We start from the raw sequence: 17,579 nt of genomic DNA on the forward strand, positions 1-17,579 counted from the left end.
AAGAGTCTTCTCCAACATCACAGTTCAAAAGCATCAATTCTTCGGCGCTCAGCTTTCTTCACCGTCCAACTCTCACATCCATACATGACCACTGGAAAAACCATAGCCTTGACTAGATGGACTTTTGTTGGCAAAGTAATGTCTCTGCTTTTAAATATTCTATCTAGGTTGACCATAACCTTCCTTCCAAGGAGTAAGCATCTTTTAATTTCATGGCTGCAATCACCATCAGCAGTGATTTTGGAGCCCCCAAAAATAAAGTCTGACACTGTTTCTACTGTTTCCCCATCTATTTCCCATGAAGTGATGGGACCAGATGCCATAATCTTAGTTTTCTGGACGTTGAGCTTCAAGCCAACTTTTTCACTCTCCTCTTTCACCTTCATCAAGAGGCTCCTTAGTTCTTCACTTTCTGCCATAAGGGTGGTGTCATCTGCATATCTGAGGTTATTGATATTTCTCCCGGCAATCTTGATTCCAGCTTGTGTTTCTTCCAGCCCAGTGTTTCTCATGATGTACTCTGCATATAAGTTAAATAAGCAGGGTGACAATGTACAGCCTTGACATACTCCTTTTCCTATTTGGAACCAGTCTGTTGTTCCATGTCCAGTTCTAACTGTTGCTTCCTGACCTGCATACAGGTTTCTCAAGAGACAGGTCAGATGGTCTGGTATTCCCATCTCTTTCAGAATTTTCCACAGTTTATTGTGATCCACACAGTCAAAGGCTTTGGCATAGTCAATAAAGCAGAAATAGATGTTTTTCTGGAACTCTCTTGCTTTTTCGATGATCCAGCGGATATTGGCAATTTGATCTCTGGTTCCTCTGCCTTTTCTAAAACCAGCTTGAACATCTGGAAGTTCATGGTTCACGTATTGCTGAAGCCTGGCTCGGAGAGTTTTGAGCATTGCTTTACTAGCATATGAGATGAGTGCAATTGTGCGGTAGTTTGAGCATTCTTTGGCATTGCCTTTCTTTGGGATTGGAACAAAGACTGACCACTTCCAGTCCTGTGGCCACTGCTGAGTTTTCCAAATTTGCTGATTACTATTTGGTATATAGCTAGGAGTGGACTTACTAGCTAATGGTTATGCTTATGGTCACCTTTAATCATTACTGCAGAAGAGTTACCAAGGTGATTGTACCAATTTTCACTTCTACCAGCAATGTATGAACATTTCTACTGCTCTTCATCCTCTCTAACACTTGATAAATTGTTAGTCAATCTTTCAGTCAATCTCATGGGTTTGGTGGTATCATTATATTGGATATACAATTTGGATATATAATATTATATATATTGAATATATAATTAGATATATAATTTTGTATATTGGATATACAGTTGTATATTTCTTTTGCAAAATGCCTGTTTCATATGTCTCTTGCTTGTTTTTATATTGAGTTGTTTTTAAATTATTTATTTTTAGGCATTTTAAATTCTGGTTACTAATCTTTTAAAAATATTACACCTATTACAAATATTTTCTCCTACCCCAGGGCAAAACTTTTCCATTTGTACTTTTCTTTTTGATGAGCAGAATTATTTATTTTTCGGCTGTGCTGGATCTTTGCTTCTGGACAGGGGTTTTTCTCTAGTTGTGGCTAGTAGGGGAAACTCGTGGTGGCTTGTCTTGTGGATCACAAGCTCTAGAGCACAGGTTCCACAGCTGTGGCACATTGGCTTAGTTGTCCTGAGGCCTGTGGTGTCTTTCCAGACCAGGGATCAAACCTGTGACCCTTGCATTGGCAGGTGGGATTCTTAACCGCTGGTCCACCAGAGAGGTCCTCTAATTTTATTGCAGTCCAATTTACAGTTAGTGAATCTTGGGGTCCTTATAGGAAAGTTTTGCTGTCTCAAGGTCATAAAGATATTCTCCCATATTTACTTCTAGAAACTTTATTGTTTTACCCTTCCACACTTTTGGATTGCAAATTCAACTGAAATTGTATGGCATAAAATAGAGGTTGATTAATTACCTATGTAATTAATCTAGCACTATTAAGAGAGAAAAAAAAGTCCTTTCCCTATTGCTTTGTAGGGTCATTTATATCAAAAATTGTGTGAGGGTCAGTTTCTTAACTCCATTCTATCATCATGCCATTTCTATATTACCTTAATATATGATGGGTCTTGATATCTGATAGTATAAATTCTTCAACTTTGTGGTTCTTTTTAAAATTTTCTTGGCTATTCTCAAACTCTTAAATTTTCATGTAAAAACTAGAATCAACTTCTCATATTTCATATACATACACACCCAAAACTCCTGGTGAAATTTTGTTTGGGGTTGTATCAAATATACTGATCAAGTTGAGGAGAGTTGACCATGTTACAATACTTAAACCTTTAATCCGTAAACATGATATATCACTCTTTTTAAGTATTAAAAAACTTCTCAGAATTTTCTAGTTTTGTTTTGTTTTGTATGTGTGTGTGTATCAGTCTTGTACCTCTTTCCTTAGTTTTATTTTGGGATATTTGATAAATTTTGGTGCAATGTATTAGGCATTAAAAAATTAATTTTCTAGTGTTTATTGTTAAGCGTGTAGAAACTCAGTTGATTTGTGTATATTGGTATTGTATATAGAAAACTTGCTAAATTTAATTCCTATAGTTTTTCTGTATTCTTTCCAGTGTTCTAAATGCTCAATTATTTATCTGCAAATTTTGAAAGTTTTATTTTCTTTTTTTCCAAACATATCCATTTTATTTCTTGTTATTACCTTATTTTAGTTTTGGAAAATTCTTTGTCATTGTCTCTTTGAATATTTAGTCTCATTTTTTTCCCACTATCCTTATGGAAGTGTATATTAGGCCTTTTAACCATGTTCTTATGCTCTTTTCATATTTTCCACTTTTATCTTTTCAAGTTTTGATCTTGAGGCAGAATATTTTATTCTAACATTTCTTTTTTTCGCTTCCTGAGTTTATTTATTTTAAATTGAAGGATAAGTACAATGTTGTGTTGGTTCATTCTAACATTTCTAATTCTCTTAATCTCATTTCAGTTCTTTCTAATCTGCTGCTAACTTCATTCATTGAGATCTGCATTTTATCTCATTGTGTAATCTTTTGAACATATTAATCATATTTTAAAGTTCATATCTGATAAAGTTGAATAACTGCATATACTAGATTCTGTTTTTACTGTTCTTCCTTGTAATTAAAAAAATCTAAATGATTTTTTTTTAAATTAAATATCAGTTACAGGTTTGTGTTGACACTGTTAGTATCTGGGCATTTTATCTTCTCCCAGAGAGGTTTTGTTTTTGCTTTTTTGGCAGGCAGTTAGGCTAGAAGTGTATCTCTTTAATTCGACCATGGAGTTAGATATTCAAAGATTCGATAATTATTAAGGGCTGGTATATTTTTAGTTTACTCTTACTCCTAGGGTAGAGACATCAGGGATTGAGCGGAAAACTTGGGTGTATTTACCAGGATCCCTCTGATTGTCAATCCACTCCAAGTTTTGTTCCACCAGTTCAGTGAAACAGCTAAAATTTCTTCATAGTTTATCAGCCTCCCTACCCTTTTTGAATATAGAATTGGAAAATATATAAAGGAAAATAACCCCCAAATATCAAGCCTACTTCTTTTAGTTTTTCTACTCTTCACTGCCTTTATAAAAGCTCTCAAATGTTTTCAGATAGATTTAAAATATATTTTTGTTGATATTCTTATTATCTTCCTTTTACACATCATAAAAATTCATGTTATTGTTGTTTAGCCACTAAGTCATGTCTGACTCTTTTGTGACCTCATGGACTGTAGCCCCACCAGGCTCCTCTGTCCGTGGAATTCTCCAGGCAAGAAGACTGGAGTGGGTTGTCAATTCCTTCTCCAGGGCATCTTCCCAACCCAAGGATCAAACCTCTATCTTCTGCATTGGCAGGCAGATTCTTTACCACTGAGCCACCAGGGAAGCCTGATAAAAATTCATAGGGATGAAGAAATTTGGTGAAGATCACATGGCTAGTGGGTGTTCATTTTGAGATTTCAATGGAAGCTTATATACTTTCACCAATATTTCACGTTGCCCCTACCTCAGTCAAAATAGGGATCACAAAAATCATAGCAATACATTATTTTGATAATATGATTTACAGATAATAAAACCCAGGATATTCTCATTGACAGGTAGAACATGGGCTTACGAATTTAATGCTTCAAGACAAAGCCCTGTGTTGTGGAGGTATCCTTAACTGGCATACTTTTGCTTAATTTTGTGATCCAGTGTAATTCCTTTTAGAATTAATGGAGGGTACAAATAAATGAATGAAAATTTCCTATGCTAGAGAATACTAATTTTCCCAGTTGTCAGATTACTTCTTTATCTTTAGTTCTCTTACTAAAACTAAAGTGAGTTTTAGCTGGACACATGGTTGTTCAGCAGATGACTAGATTTTCAAGACTTCTCTGCAGCTAGGTATGGCAACAAGTCTATGTTCCGAGGAAATGATCATTTAGTAGGTTATATTCACTCTTTACAGAGATGGCTGTGTCCTCTTGATATATTTCCCTTTCCAGTTGACTGTTACATAGAAGTGGTGGCAGGAGCTAGAGCAAACATCTTGGATCAGATGTAGGAAACTGTGTGATGAGAATACAAGAGCTACAAAAGAACTGGCACTAGTCTACTTATACTAGGATTGTTAAATGAGAAAGAAATCAGCTACTGTTTTGTTTAAGCCATAATTAGGTTAACCCAGCGACACCTTTTGCCCTTTATGTTTTTGCTTATTTCTTGGTGTAATACTGCTAATACTGTCTGTCTGCAATGCAGGAGACCCAGATTCAATTCTTGGGTTGGGAGTATCCTCTGGAGAAGGAAATGGCAACCCACTCCAGTATTCTTGCTTGGAAAATCCCATGGACAGAGGAGCCTGGTGAGGTACAGTCCATGGGATCACAAAGAATCAGACATGACTGAGTGACTAACACACACACAATATTGCTAAAATGCTGAAGTTAATCAGAAAACACAAAGAAGGATAAAAACCACGTGCTAAGAATGATGGCATTATAAATCCAATGATGCAGTGAATATCTACATACACATATCACTTATCATATGTGAATATATCAGAGGATAAATTCTCTTGGGAGGAGATTATTGAGTCAAAAGAATATGCATCTCACATTTGGATGGATATTGCCAAACTGTTCTTAGAGATTGTAGCAATTTACACTAACCAGTAATGTGATTGCCTATTTCCTGTAACCTGGACAGAACTGTAGAGTATAAACTCTTTTGTTCTTTGTCAGTTTGATGGATGGAAACACTTTATCAATTCAATTTGCATCACTTTTTGAATGAAGCTGTGAAAATTTTATGTATATGAACCAAATAAATTTTTTCATGTATTTTGACCATTTTCCTAGTGGGTTGTTTCTTTTCTTAGGGATTTGTAAAGATTCTTTGCTGTGCCATGTTTAGTTGCTCAGCTGTGTCCAACTCTTTGCACCCCATGGACAGTAGCCTGCCAGGCTCCTCTGTCCATGGGGCTTCTCCAGGCAAGAATACAGGAGTGGGGTGTTATGCCCTCCTTCAGGGGATCTTCCCAAACCAGGGATCGAACCCAGGTCTTCTGCATTCAGGCAGATTCTTTACCATCTGAATCACCAGGGAAGCCCAAGAATACTGGAGTGGGTAGCTTATCCCTTCTCCAGGGGATTTTCCTGACCCAGGGTCAAACCAGGGTCTCCTGCATTGCAGGCGAATTCTTTACCAGCTGAGCTACCAGTAAGAATTTATTCACCCTTTATATATGATATGTGTTATAAACATGTTTTATTACAATTTGCCTTTTGATTTTGTTTATAGTGGTTTTTACTTGCATAAGTGTTTACTTCTGCATAGTGTGTCAATGTTTTCTTTACTTTTACTTAAAATAATCTTACCTACCCCATGATTATAAAGAAAATTCTTCTATACTGTTTTGTTTAATTTTATTTATTATTATGGTTTCATTTTTAGTATCTGAGCCTTTGACCATCTGGAATTTATCTAATGTAAAAATTAAAAGAGGGATAAAGTAATCAAAAAAATTCCAGATGACTCACCAGATGTTCCCAAACCATTTGAGGAATATTCCATATTTTCATCACTATTGCTTAAAACCAATGATTCACTTTAAAAAAATTGTATGTTTCAGCAGTTATTTTTGGATGGTATTTTATTCCATTTTTCTGTCTATTTATTCCACATGATTATAATTACTGTTGTGTTAGTTGCTCAGTCACGCCTGACTCTTTGTGACACCATTGACTGTGTAGCCCACCAGGCCCCTCTATCCATGGAATTCTCCAGTCAGGAATACTGTAGTAAGTAGCCATGCCCTCCTCCAGGGGATCTTTCTGACTCTGGGATCAAACCCAGGTCTCCTGCATTGCAGGTGGATTCTTAACTGAGCCATCAGAAAGCCCCACTGTAGCTATGGTAATATCTGATAAGGCTAGTCCGCTTTCTTTTTTGGTTAGAACTTCCTGGATATTCCTGCATGGTAACTTTTCTACATCAATTTTAAAATTAGAATGTCAATTTTGAAAAAAGTCCCATTGATATTTTAATTTGCATCTCATTCCATGTACAGACTGATATAGGAAAGAATTAAAGGACAGAAATGGTACGGACCTAAGAGAAATAGAAGATATTAATAAGAGGTGGCAAGAATACACAGAAGAACTGTACAAAAAAGATCTTCATGACCCAGATAATCATGATTGTGTGATCACTAGCCTAGAGCCAGACATCCTGTAATGTGAAGTCAAGTGGGCCTTCGGAAGCATCACTACGAAGAAAACTAGTGGAGGTGAGGGAATTGTGGTCGAGCTATTTGGCTAATAGATGAGTAAACAGTGGAAACAGTGCCTGACTTTATTTTGGGGGGCTCCAAAATCACTGCAGATGGTGATTGCAGCCGTGAAATTAAAAGACGTTTACTCCTTGAAAGAAAAGTTATGACCAACCTAGACAGCATATTAAAAAGCAGAGATATTGTATTGTTGTTTTTCTTTCTGGCTTACTTCACTCTGTATAATGGGCTCCAGTTTCATCCATCTCAGTAGAACCGATTCAAATGTATTTTTTTTAATGGCTGAGTAATATTCCATTGTGTATATGTACCACAGCTTCCTTATACTAATGCATATATATGGAATTTGAAAGATGGTAACGATAACCCTATATGCGAGACAGAATAAGAGACACAGATGCATGGAACAATTTTATGGACTCTGAGGGAGAAGGTGAGGGTGGGACGTTCTGGGAGAATAGCATTGAAACATGTATATTATCATATGTGTAACAGAACACCATTCCATGTTCGATGCACGTGACAAGGGCTCAGGGCCGGGGCAATGGGATGATCCAGAAGGATGGGATGGAGAGGGAGGTGGGTGGGGGGTCCAGGAAGGGGAACACATGTAAACCCATGGCTGATTCATGTCAATGTATGGCAAAAACTATTACAATATTGTAAAGTAATTAGCCCCCAACTAAAATAAATAAATTTATAAAAAAACAAAACAAAACACAAACAACCCAATTTAAAAAAAAAAAAAAAAAGCAGAGATATTACTTTGCCAATAAAGGTCTGTCTAGTCAAAGCTATGGTTTTTCCAGTAGTCATGTATGGATGTGAGAGTTGAACTATAAAGAAAGCTGAGCGCCGAAGAATTGATGCTTTTGAACTGTGGTGTTGGAGAAGACTCTTGAGAATCCCTTGGACTGCCAAGAGATCCAACCAATCCATCCTAAAGGAAATCAGTCCTGAATATTCATTGAAAGGGCTGATGTTGAAGCTGAAACTCCAATACTTTGGCCACCTGATGTGAAGAGCTGACTCATTTGAAAAGACCCTGATGCCAGGAAAAATTGAAGGTGGGAGGAGAAGGGGACGACAGAGGATGAGTTGGTTGGATGGCATCACCGACTCAATGGACGTGAGTTTGAGTAGACTCTAAGAGTTGGTGATGGACAGGGAGGCCTGCTGTGCTGCAGTCCTTGGGGTCGCAAAGAGTTGGACATGACTGAATGACTGAACTGAATTGATACATTTAAAATTTTGATTCTTTCCACAAATGTGGTTTATACCTTTCTATTTATTTAATTTTTCTTTGTGTATTTCAGTAGTGCTTGCAAGTTCTTCATGGAAATACTGCATACATTTTAAAGTTTCTTTTTAGATCTTCCTTCCTTCCATTGACATGATTTGATTCACCTTAAACAGATTTTTGTATGGTTGTAAGGTAGGAATTTGTGTGTGTGTGTGCATTTCCATTGTCCTAGCACCTTTTATTTGACAGCTTATCATTTCTGATCTGATATACATTGCCAGTTCTAATTTTTATATTAGGTGTTTTTAGGTATGTGTGGATATTAGGTATGTGTGGATCTGTTTCTAGGCTTTCTATACTATTTTACAGGTTTCATCTTTCCTTGAGTGAGTAACAGATTGTCTACAATTTGTTAGTTATTTCTCATATGTTGGTATTGAGCTTCCACATTCATCCAGAATCAACTTGTCAAGATCTATGGAATTATCTATTTTTTTTTATTATAATTGTATTGAATTTACTGATTAGTATTTCTCAATGGGGGCTCAGAGAGGATTCTAGATGGGATAAGTTGTGACTAGTACTGTTAAAATTACTTTTGAATACTAAGCATACTCCTGTAACATTAAATGCATTAATGGACATTAAATGTTATATGAACCTGAAGTAAGCAGACAAGGGAGCCTGGGGGATATAAAACATAGAGGTCAGTTTTCAGAGGCATGGAGAAATGTAAAAAATAGTGAAAAATGGATTGGGAGCTGGAAGTCCTACTGTTAAGCAGATACTGTATGTTTTTCAGTTCAGTTCAGTCGCTCAGTCATGTCCAACTCTTTGCAACCCCATGGAATGCAGCATGCCGGGCCTCCCTGTCCATCACCAACTCTCGGAGTTTTTTCAAACTCATGTCCATTGTGTCGGTGATGCCATCCATCCAACTCATCCTCTGTCGTCCCCTTCTCCTCCCACCTTCAATTTTTCCTGGCATCAGGGTCTTTTCAAATGAGTCAGCTCTTCACATCAGGTGGCCAAAGTATTGGAGTTTCAGCTTCAGCATCAGTCTTTCCAATGAATATTCAGGACTGATTTCCCTTAGGATGGACTGGTTGGATCTCCTTGTAGTCCAAGGGACTCTCAAGAGTCTTCTCCAACAAAATTCTTTGGTGCTCAGCTTTCTTTATAGTCCAACTCTCACATCTATACATGACTACTGGAAAAACCATAGCTTTGACTAGACGGACCTTTGTTAGCAGAGTAATGTCTCTGCTTTTTAATATGCTGTCTAGGTTCGTCATAACTTTTCTTCCAAGAAGCAAGGGTCTTTTAATTTCATGGCTGCAGTCACCATCTGCATTGATTTTGGAGCCCCCCAAAATAAAGTCTGTCACTATTTCCATTGTTTCCCCGTCTATTTGCCATGAAGTGATGGGACCGGATGCTATGATCTTAGTTTTCTGAATGTTGAGTTTTAAGCCAACTTTTTTACTCTCCTCTTTCACTTTCATCAAGAGGCTCTTCAGTTCTTCTTTGCTTTCTGCCATAAGTGTGGTGTCATCTGCATATCTGAAGTTATTGATATTTCTCCCAGCAATCTTGATTCCAGCTTGTGTTTCTTCCAGCCCAGCGTTTCTCATGATGTACTCTGCATATAAGTTAAATAAACAGGGTGGCAATACACAGCCTTGATGTACTTCTTTCCTGATTTGGAACCAGTCTGTTGTTCCACGTCTGGTTCTAACTGTTGCTTCTTGACCTGCATACAGATTTCTCAGGAGGCAGGTCAGGTGGTCTGATATTCCCATCTCTTTAAGAAATTTTTACAGTTTGTTTTGATCCACACAGTCAAAGGCTTCGGCATAGTCACTAAAGCAGAAGCTGTTTTTCTGGAACCCTCTTGCTTTTTCGATGATCCATCTGATGTTGGCAATTTGATCTCTGGTTCCTCTGCCTTTTATAAATCCAGCTTGAACATCTGGAAGTTCTTATGCAATAATTTATCCCTTTCTTCTTTAGTTGGCTGAATTCCATCCATCAATGCTTTCTTTAAGGATTCATGGTAATGAACTTTTGCTGAGTTTTTGTGTTTTAGAAATATTTTATTATCTTTATAGTTGGATATAATTTTGACGGAGCTTCCCTGGTAGCTCAACTGGTAAAGAATCTGCCTGCCATGTAGGAGACCCTGGTTTGCTTCCTGGATCAGGAAGATCCCCTGGAGAAGGAATAGGCTACCCACTCCAGTATTCTTGGGCTTCCCTTTTGGCTCAGATGGTAAAGAATCCGCTTGCATTGTGAGACACCTGGGTTTAATCCCTGGGTTGGGAAGATCCCCTGGAGGAGGGCATGACAACCCATTCCTGTATTCTTGCCTGGAGAATCCCCATGCCAGAGAGCCTGGCAGGCTATTGTCCATAGGGTTGCAAAGAGTTGGACACAACTGAGCAACTAAGCACATCATGGCATAATTTTGATGATCTAAAATTCTTTGGTCACATATTTTTCTACTAAGGATTTGTAGGTACTATTCTACTATATTTTAGAGTTCAGTACTGAAGTGGAGAAGTCTAATGGCAGATTTATTTATTTTGTAATGTATAGGTGACTTTTTTTACCCAAATGTTCAAAGAATTCTTTAACTCTAAAGTTCCATAACTTTGTTAGGAATGTTTATTCTGTATAAAATATGTCTTGAAAGTTTTTACCATCTTCAGTATATTTAATCAAACATTTTTTTAGTTTTTAAATTTTATCTTTGAATACTTTTTTCTGTTTTAATTGTTCATTTTTCTTCAGGGATATTATCTTTCTGTAATCTATCTTCTCTATAGTTATTCCCTAATTTTTCAAACTATTTCTTATTGGTTTACATCTTATTTTGCTAACATTTCTCAACCCTTTACTCTGTGTTCCTTACTGGGTTATCAACACTATGTATTTTCTTCCATTGCCTTCAATGTAGTTTTTTTTTTTAAATAATGGTTATATATTTTTCTTACACTTTCTACCATACTTTGAAAGATTATTTTTCATGTGCTCCCATTTTACCATTATATGTTCCTGAACACTTCTATCTATAGACCTTTATTTTTTAAAGTTTTGGATTCGTGAATATAATTATTGTGATTTTCAAGTACTCTGTAGAAACATCTTTTAAAATTTGATTTGCCTCCTGCATTGCAAGCAGATTCTTTACCACTGAGCTATCTGGGAAGCCCACAAGTATGATATGACTAAGTATTTTCTCATTCCTTGGTGCCCTACGTACTTCCTGATGGCAAATGGGAACTCTTTCCTCTCATTCCAAATAAAGGATTATTAGTTTTGATCTTCATGGTAAGAAGCTAGTGGGAGAAAAACTGATTGGTCAGATTCGTTCAAGGTCAAAAATTTTGGTTATCTTCTTTTAGAATCTTACTGTACTCCCTCAACTCTACGTTTTCTTTTTTTGAACTTTATTGGATTTGGTAGCTCTTCCTCGTCTGTTGTGGGCTTCCCTGGTGGCTCAGATGGTAAAGAATCTCCCTACAATGTGGGAGACCTGAGTTCAGTCCATGGTTTGGGAAGATCCCCTGTAGAAGGGAATGGCAACCTATTCCAGTATTCATGCCTGGAGAATTCCATGGACAAAGGAGCCTGGCAGGTGACAGTTCATGGGGTTGCAAAGAGTCAGACAGGACTGAGCGATTATCACTCATATGTTGTAATTTGTGGTTAGAGATGTTCATGTTTTGTTAAAGACTGTCATTTAAAAAAATGTATTATTCTTCAGTGGGGAGAGGTGATTTTTTTTTTTTAATAAATTTATTTATTTTAGTTGGGGGCTAATTACTTTACAATATTGTAATAGTTTTTGCCATACATTGACATGAATCAGCCATGGGTTTACATGTGTTCCCCTTCCTGGACCCCCCACCCACCTCCCTCCCCATCCCATCCCTCTGGATCATCCCATTGCCCCAGCCTTGAGCCCTTGTCACATGCATCAAACATGGAATGGTGTTCTGTTTCATATATGATAATATACATGTTTCAATGCTATTCTCCCAGAACGTCCCACCCTCACCTTCTCCCTCAGAGGCCATAAAATTGTTCCATGCAGAGGTGATTTTTAAGCAGGAAAGGGTAACTGTAGTGGTTTGCCACCTTCTTAAATTTTGAAATTCATCCAGTTGAATATTTTGTATGATAGTTTAATTACATACTTATACTCAGCTGTGTATTACAAAAGAGAACTTTATTCTCAACATATATTTTAACTTCTGCTCATTATAGATATGATCATGAAAATTAGAGTCCATCCTAAACAAAGAAAATTTATAATTTTTTCAAGGAAAACTTCTAGCTGCTATCCATTCTTTACCTGTTAAGACAAATTAGGAAATGATAATTGAATTTTACTTACCTAGTAAAATAACTGATCCTCTTCTCAGATATGTTCTGGAACTCTCCAGGAATCCTAAGGTCTCAGATATCAAATCTGTAATGTATTTTTGATGAGAAATAAGCTGAGAATAAAAAGGAAAAAAATTCTCTCACTTCTTGAAAATACACATATGCTAAATTCAGAGAGGCTTCCAGGGAAAAGAACTTGGTTGCTTATATCAAATCAGGGCCAGGTTAAAACTTGGGGGTTTTTATGTAGGAATGTTACTCTTGCTTGCAGGTATTATTCAGCTTGTTACATGATATCCAGTCTTTGGGTTTCCAACCTTTGGTTAACATCCTTCCATCCCTACCTTTCTATTGTTGCAGTTTATGCTGGTTTTCAGAAAACCAGATCATTCAGCCATGGAAAACTAATTCCAGCTTTTCTTTTGGTGATCTGAAATGCTGTGCCCACCTTTACATTGCTCAAAGTAGGTGGGCTGGAGGAAGAAAAAATAGATGATCCATGTTAATGAGAAGAAAGTGGGAAAATTTAATTTTTCTCTGGTCTCAAGCCCTAGCTGTAATTGCCTGTTTATTATCTTCTCTTCAGAGTCCTTCTTCTAGATTCACCTTGTGACCATTATGCTTTTCATCACTTTGTATATCCTTTAAAATTGTCTCTGTAACTCTTGGGGTAGTAAATCTTGAGTGGACACTTACAAGATTGTTACAGATGTTGAGCACCACCAGCTCAAAACTGTAATATTCATCCTTTAGGAAATATGATGTTGACCATTTTAATTCTGAGGCACAGATTTTTAATGTATATTTACATGCCTGTGAAGCAGAAAAAGTCAGTAAAGATCCATTCCATCTGGTGTTACATAAAACACTGTGATTCTCTGCAAAACTAAGAAAAACAAAATTTCAGGACTTACTTTAACTACTTTTTCCTCTGTATCTTCCAAAAACAGGATCAGAGGTACCAAGCCTGCATAAACCACATCATTTAGCATCCATGTGTACTGACTCATGTCCATGAGTAACTGACCAAAGTGGTGAATGGCCATACTCCGAATACCTTCATTACCCTAAAACATGCACACGGAAAAGACCTCATTTGAGGATATATATATATAACCACACTATATATACATATATATATATATATATATATATAAACATATAGTATGTATATATATACCCACACACTATATAGTATATATATTTATATAATGTATATACACTATATATGATGTGTATATATGTGTGTGTATATATTTATCATTTGTTTTTAGAAAAGATTCACCTTGGGTGAATTCACCTTGGGTCTAAGAAGTCATCTCTTCTTTTGATTTTAAAATAAGACTTACTTACCAAAATTCATATTACATGAAAGAAAATCCCTTGTGAAAAGTGAGCTTCTTAAATTTAGGAAGATAGTATTTAATAACATACTAAAGATATAACTGGGGATGGTCTTGATCACTGCCTCCTGTACAATGTCATGAACCTCCATCCATAGTTCTTGCTCTTTGGAAGAAAAGCTATGACCAACCTTGATAGCATATTAAAAAGCAGAGACATTACTTTGCCAATAAAGGTACATCTAGTCAAAGCTATAGTTTTTCCAGTAGCCATGTATGGATGTGAGAGTTGAACCATAAAGAAAGCTTAGAGCCGAAGAATTGATGCTTTTGAACTGTGGTGTTGGAGGACTCTTGTGAGTCCCTTGGACTGCAAGGAGATCCAACCTGTCAGTCCTAAAGGAAATCAGTCCTGAATATTCATTGGAAGGACTAATGATGAAGCTGAAACTTCAATACTTTGGTCACCTGATGCGAAGAACTGACTCATTGGAAAAGACCCTGATTCTGGGAAAGTTTGAAGGGTGGAGGGGAAGAGGACGACAGAGGATGAGATGGTTAGATGGCATCACCGACTTGATGGACATGCGTTTGAGCAAGCTTCAGGAGTTGGTGATGGACAGGGAAGACTGGCATGATGCCGTCCATGGGGTTGCAAAGAGTCAGACATGACTGAGCAACTGAACTCAGCTGAAAGATATAACATGTAAAAATCCATGTAACTTGGAGATAATTTCTATCAAAATACTTAGGGTAATGTAACCATGATGTATTCAAATGCTGGAGGCGTTTGCAGAATTGTTACTGAATACTAATGCGAGTTCTTTGCATACTGGCATAATACTAGGTTTCCAAGGGTTTACTTAGTCCAAATAGAAAGGTGATTGGATTATAAGGATTCTAGAAGAGAAAAATTACAAGCCAGAGGAAGAGGTTAATTTTTTTAAAATATAATATCACTTTCAGTTTTTACAAAAATATTATTGCATTTTGAAAATAATTATTTACATGGACATACTAATTATCAGCCATATGAAATTGGTCTAATATTCACTTCAGTTTGCCTCAGTTTGCTTGTATGTAAACTGGATAATAGTAATAGAGTTGTCTTCTAGTGAAAGTGAAAGTTGCTCAGTCGTGTCTGCCTCTTTGCGACCCCGTGGACTATTCAGTCCGTGGAATTCTCCAGGCCAGAATACTGTAGTAAGTAGCCTTTCCCTTCTCCAGGGGACCTTCCCAACCCAGTGATTGAACCCAGGTCTCCCGCATTGCAGGTGGATTCTTGACCTGCTGAGCCACAAGGGAAGCCCAAGAGAGTTGTCTAGAGAATTGTATGAAATTGTCCATGTAAATCCCTTAAGATAATGCCTGGTGTACAGTAAATGCTCAATAAATTTTAGCCAGTGTTATTATTACTATTATTATCATTATGTCCTTATAAAAATCTTTTCTGCCACAAGTTTCCTCTTTCTATAATTTAATAATATTGAGCCTTTTTTCAATGAAATCTGCAGAACTAGTAAGAAGTTACAAATTTTGGCAAGATAACTTACTATGATACAATTCTCTGGTTCACAAATAACTCATCAAAGGAGTCTTTAAAAACAAATAGATTTCTCATAGCATACCAACATGTTCTTGTTTATTAAAATACTATATTTTTAATAAAGTATACATTTACCATAAATACTACACATTTACCATAAAAATGAGAATTTTCAAAACACACAACTTTCTGATCAAAGACTTTCTAATTAATGTTTTCTATGATAATAAATTCATTTGGGGTATTACACATGTCAACTCTAATACCCATAATATGCCTGCTACTCACTCTGTTTTACAAATGATACACTAACAGACTGAGCCACTTGCTCAAGATTTCACAGCTAGTCAGTGGCAGCACAGGGATTTGAACCTAGAAAGTCCAGATTCAGGGTTAACAAATACAGCCACTAAACTACAATTCCTCTTTCATCTAAGAATAAAGGCTACTTTTTGACTCTCATTTCCTATGGTCAGACTTCTGTAGTTTAAAAACAAACATACAGGGCTTTCCTGGTGGCTCTGTGGTAGAGAATCTGCCTACCAATGCAGGAGACATGGGTTCGATCCCTGATTGGGGAAGATCTCACATGCCACAGAGCAGCTAAGCCTGTGAGTCACAACTAGTCTGTACTCTAGACCCTGGGAGCCACAGCAACTGAGCCCATATGCAGCAACGACTGAAGCCCACGTGCCCTGAAGCCCATACTCTGAAGAGAGGAAACCACAGTGAGAAGACTGTGCACTGCAACTAGAGTATAGCCCCCTGCTTGCTGCAACTAGAGAAAAGCCTGAGCAGCACAGAAGACCCAGCACAGCCAAAAATAAATAAATAAATAAAATTTAAAAATATGTAAAAACACATATACAAACTTAGAGCTTACTTGGTTAACATTATTATCTCTGGAAAACAAATGGCAGATCTGCACAAAATGACTGCCTTCTGTTCACTTATTCTGGAATGTAATATCATTGCCTTAGCTGGCGCTTCAGCTGAATGATGAAACCTAATAATCTCACATATCTGTGTAACTCACATGATCCATCAGAGGACAGTAGCTGGAAGCAATTCTGGTAGACAGGGAGGAGTAGGTCACCTTGTCCAGTCTGTCTAAAAGTTTTCTAAGGGTTATCAAGGCCCGGATTATAACAGTCGTGTCTTTGGAAAGGAAGGCATCCAAGATGGATATTAATAAGCTGCAGACATTTTCTATCTATGTATAACAGAAAGAAAATGGTGGGAATTAGGAACTGGAAGGAGACTTGAGGTAACATTTGATGTGCACACCTCTGAGTTTGGGCAGCATGCAGTGATGTGCTGGGGCTGGCTTACAGGAATCAATTGTCCAAAAAAGTCACTATTAAAAATTTAAATTTTATAAATTTAGAAATAAATAAAAACAATGGTAGTAAATACTCAAGACTCATTGCTTCCTATTTCTTTTGCTAAATTAGCTAAATTTTTCTGCCTTTGCTAAATTTTTCTGTAAACTATTGTTTACATGTATTGTATCTGTATGGTGGAAATATTAACTAATAATGTGCTACTGTGCATCTCTGCCCAGATCCATGTTTACTGATGTCCCTTTGATAGACTGAAATCAGCAATGGTGGGAATATTTACACCAGGGAATAAGTGGTCTTGTTTTCACAGAGTTGATTGTTTAATAAATATTTACCAACATGTCATTGACAGTACTAACATCTAAACTAGATGACAATGACCTGTTTGGACATGAGAGCCACTGAGCTCCTGAGCTCAGTTGTGGGCCTCAACTGCAGATCAGAGACATGCAGAATATGAAGCCATTAAAACATGAAAAGGAGGCATCAAAAAAGAGAAAGAAAGGCTGGAAAGAAAAGAAGTAAAAGAAATAAATACTATTTGCCAAAGTAATAGCCAGAAGACACTTGTGTTATGTAGGAAAACTGAGTCTTTACTAGTAGATAGTATGTGAAACCTCAATCCAGATCACTTTCTACTGTGTCTCTCTTGATCAGAGCACTAGACAAGGCAATAAATAACTTTCTATTCACAATTCATACTATTGACTCCTATGATTTATCTAAAGCAAATAAACTATGGCTCACTTCATTCTAAATGCAAAATGAGTGCCCACTGACTGTTTTTAAGCTTTCAGAGACTATGCTTAATAGATATACTAGGATTTATTAAATTTATTATTAAATCAGTAATAATTTATGGAATATCTACAGTCTCAGAATTGTGCAAGGTA

At 36.8% G+C, this 17,579-nt stretch overlaps 1 protein-coding gene across 14 annotated transcripts in view; it reads right to left on the reverse strand.

Moving 5' to 3' along the window:
- Positions 1-17,579, reverse strand: part of MROH9 (maestro heat like repeat family member 9) — a 98,210-nt gene that overhangs the window by 5,139 nt on the left and 75,492 nt on the right. For 10 of the 14 annotated variants that reach the window (XM_081485598.1, XM_081485595.1, XM_081485589.1 and 7 more), the window contains 4 exons: positions 16,380-16,556; positions 13,369-13,521; positions 13,151-13,267; positions 12,465-12,567 (listed from right to left, as the gene is read on the reverse strand). In XM_081485598.1, coding sequence (XP_081341724.1) covers positions 12,465-12,567; positions 13,151-13,267; positions 13,369-13,521; positions 16,380-16,556 — 550 coding nt within the window. Of the gene's footprint in view, positions 1-12,464; positions 12,568-12,798; positions 12,928-13,150; positions 13,268-13,368; positions 13,522-16,379; positions 16,557-17,579 lie in introns of all 14 variants that reach the window. The other 4 variants (XM_081485596.1, XM_081485597.1, XR_014052273.1 and 1 more) reach the window with 3 other exon arrangements.

The sequence above is a fragment of the Giraffa tippelskirchi genome, chromosome 5, assembly GCF_054371585.1.
Source record: "Giraffa tippelskirchi isolate mGirTip1 chromosome 5, T2T-mGirTip1v1.2.pri, whole genome shotgun sequence".
NCBI classification, from domain to species: domain Eukaryota; kingdom Metazoa; phylum Chordata; class Mammalia; order Artiodactyla; family Giraffidae; genus Giraffa; species Giraffa tippelskirchi.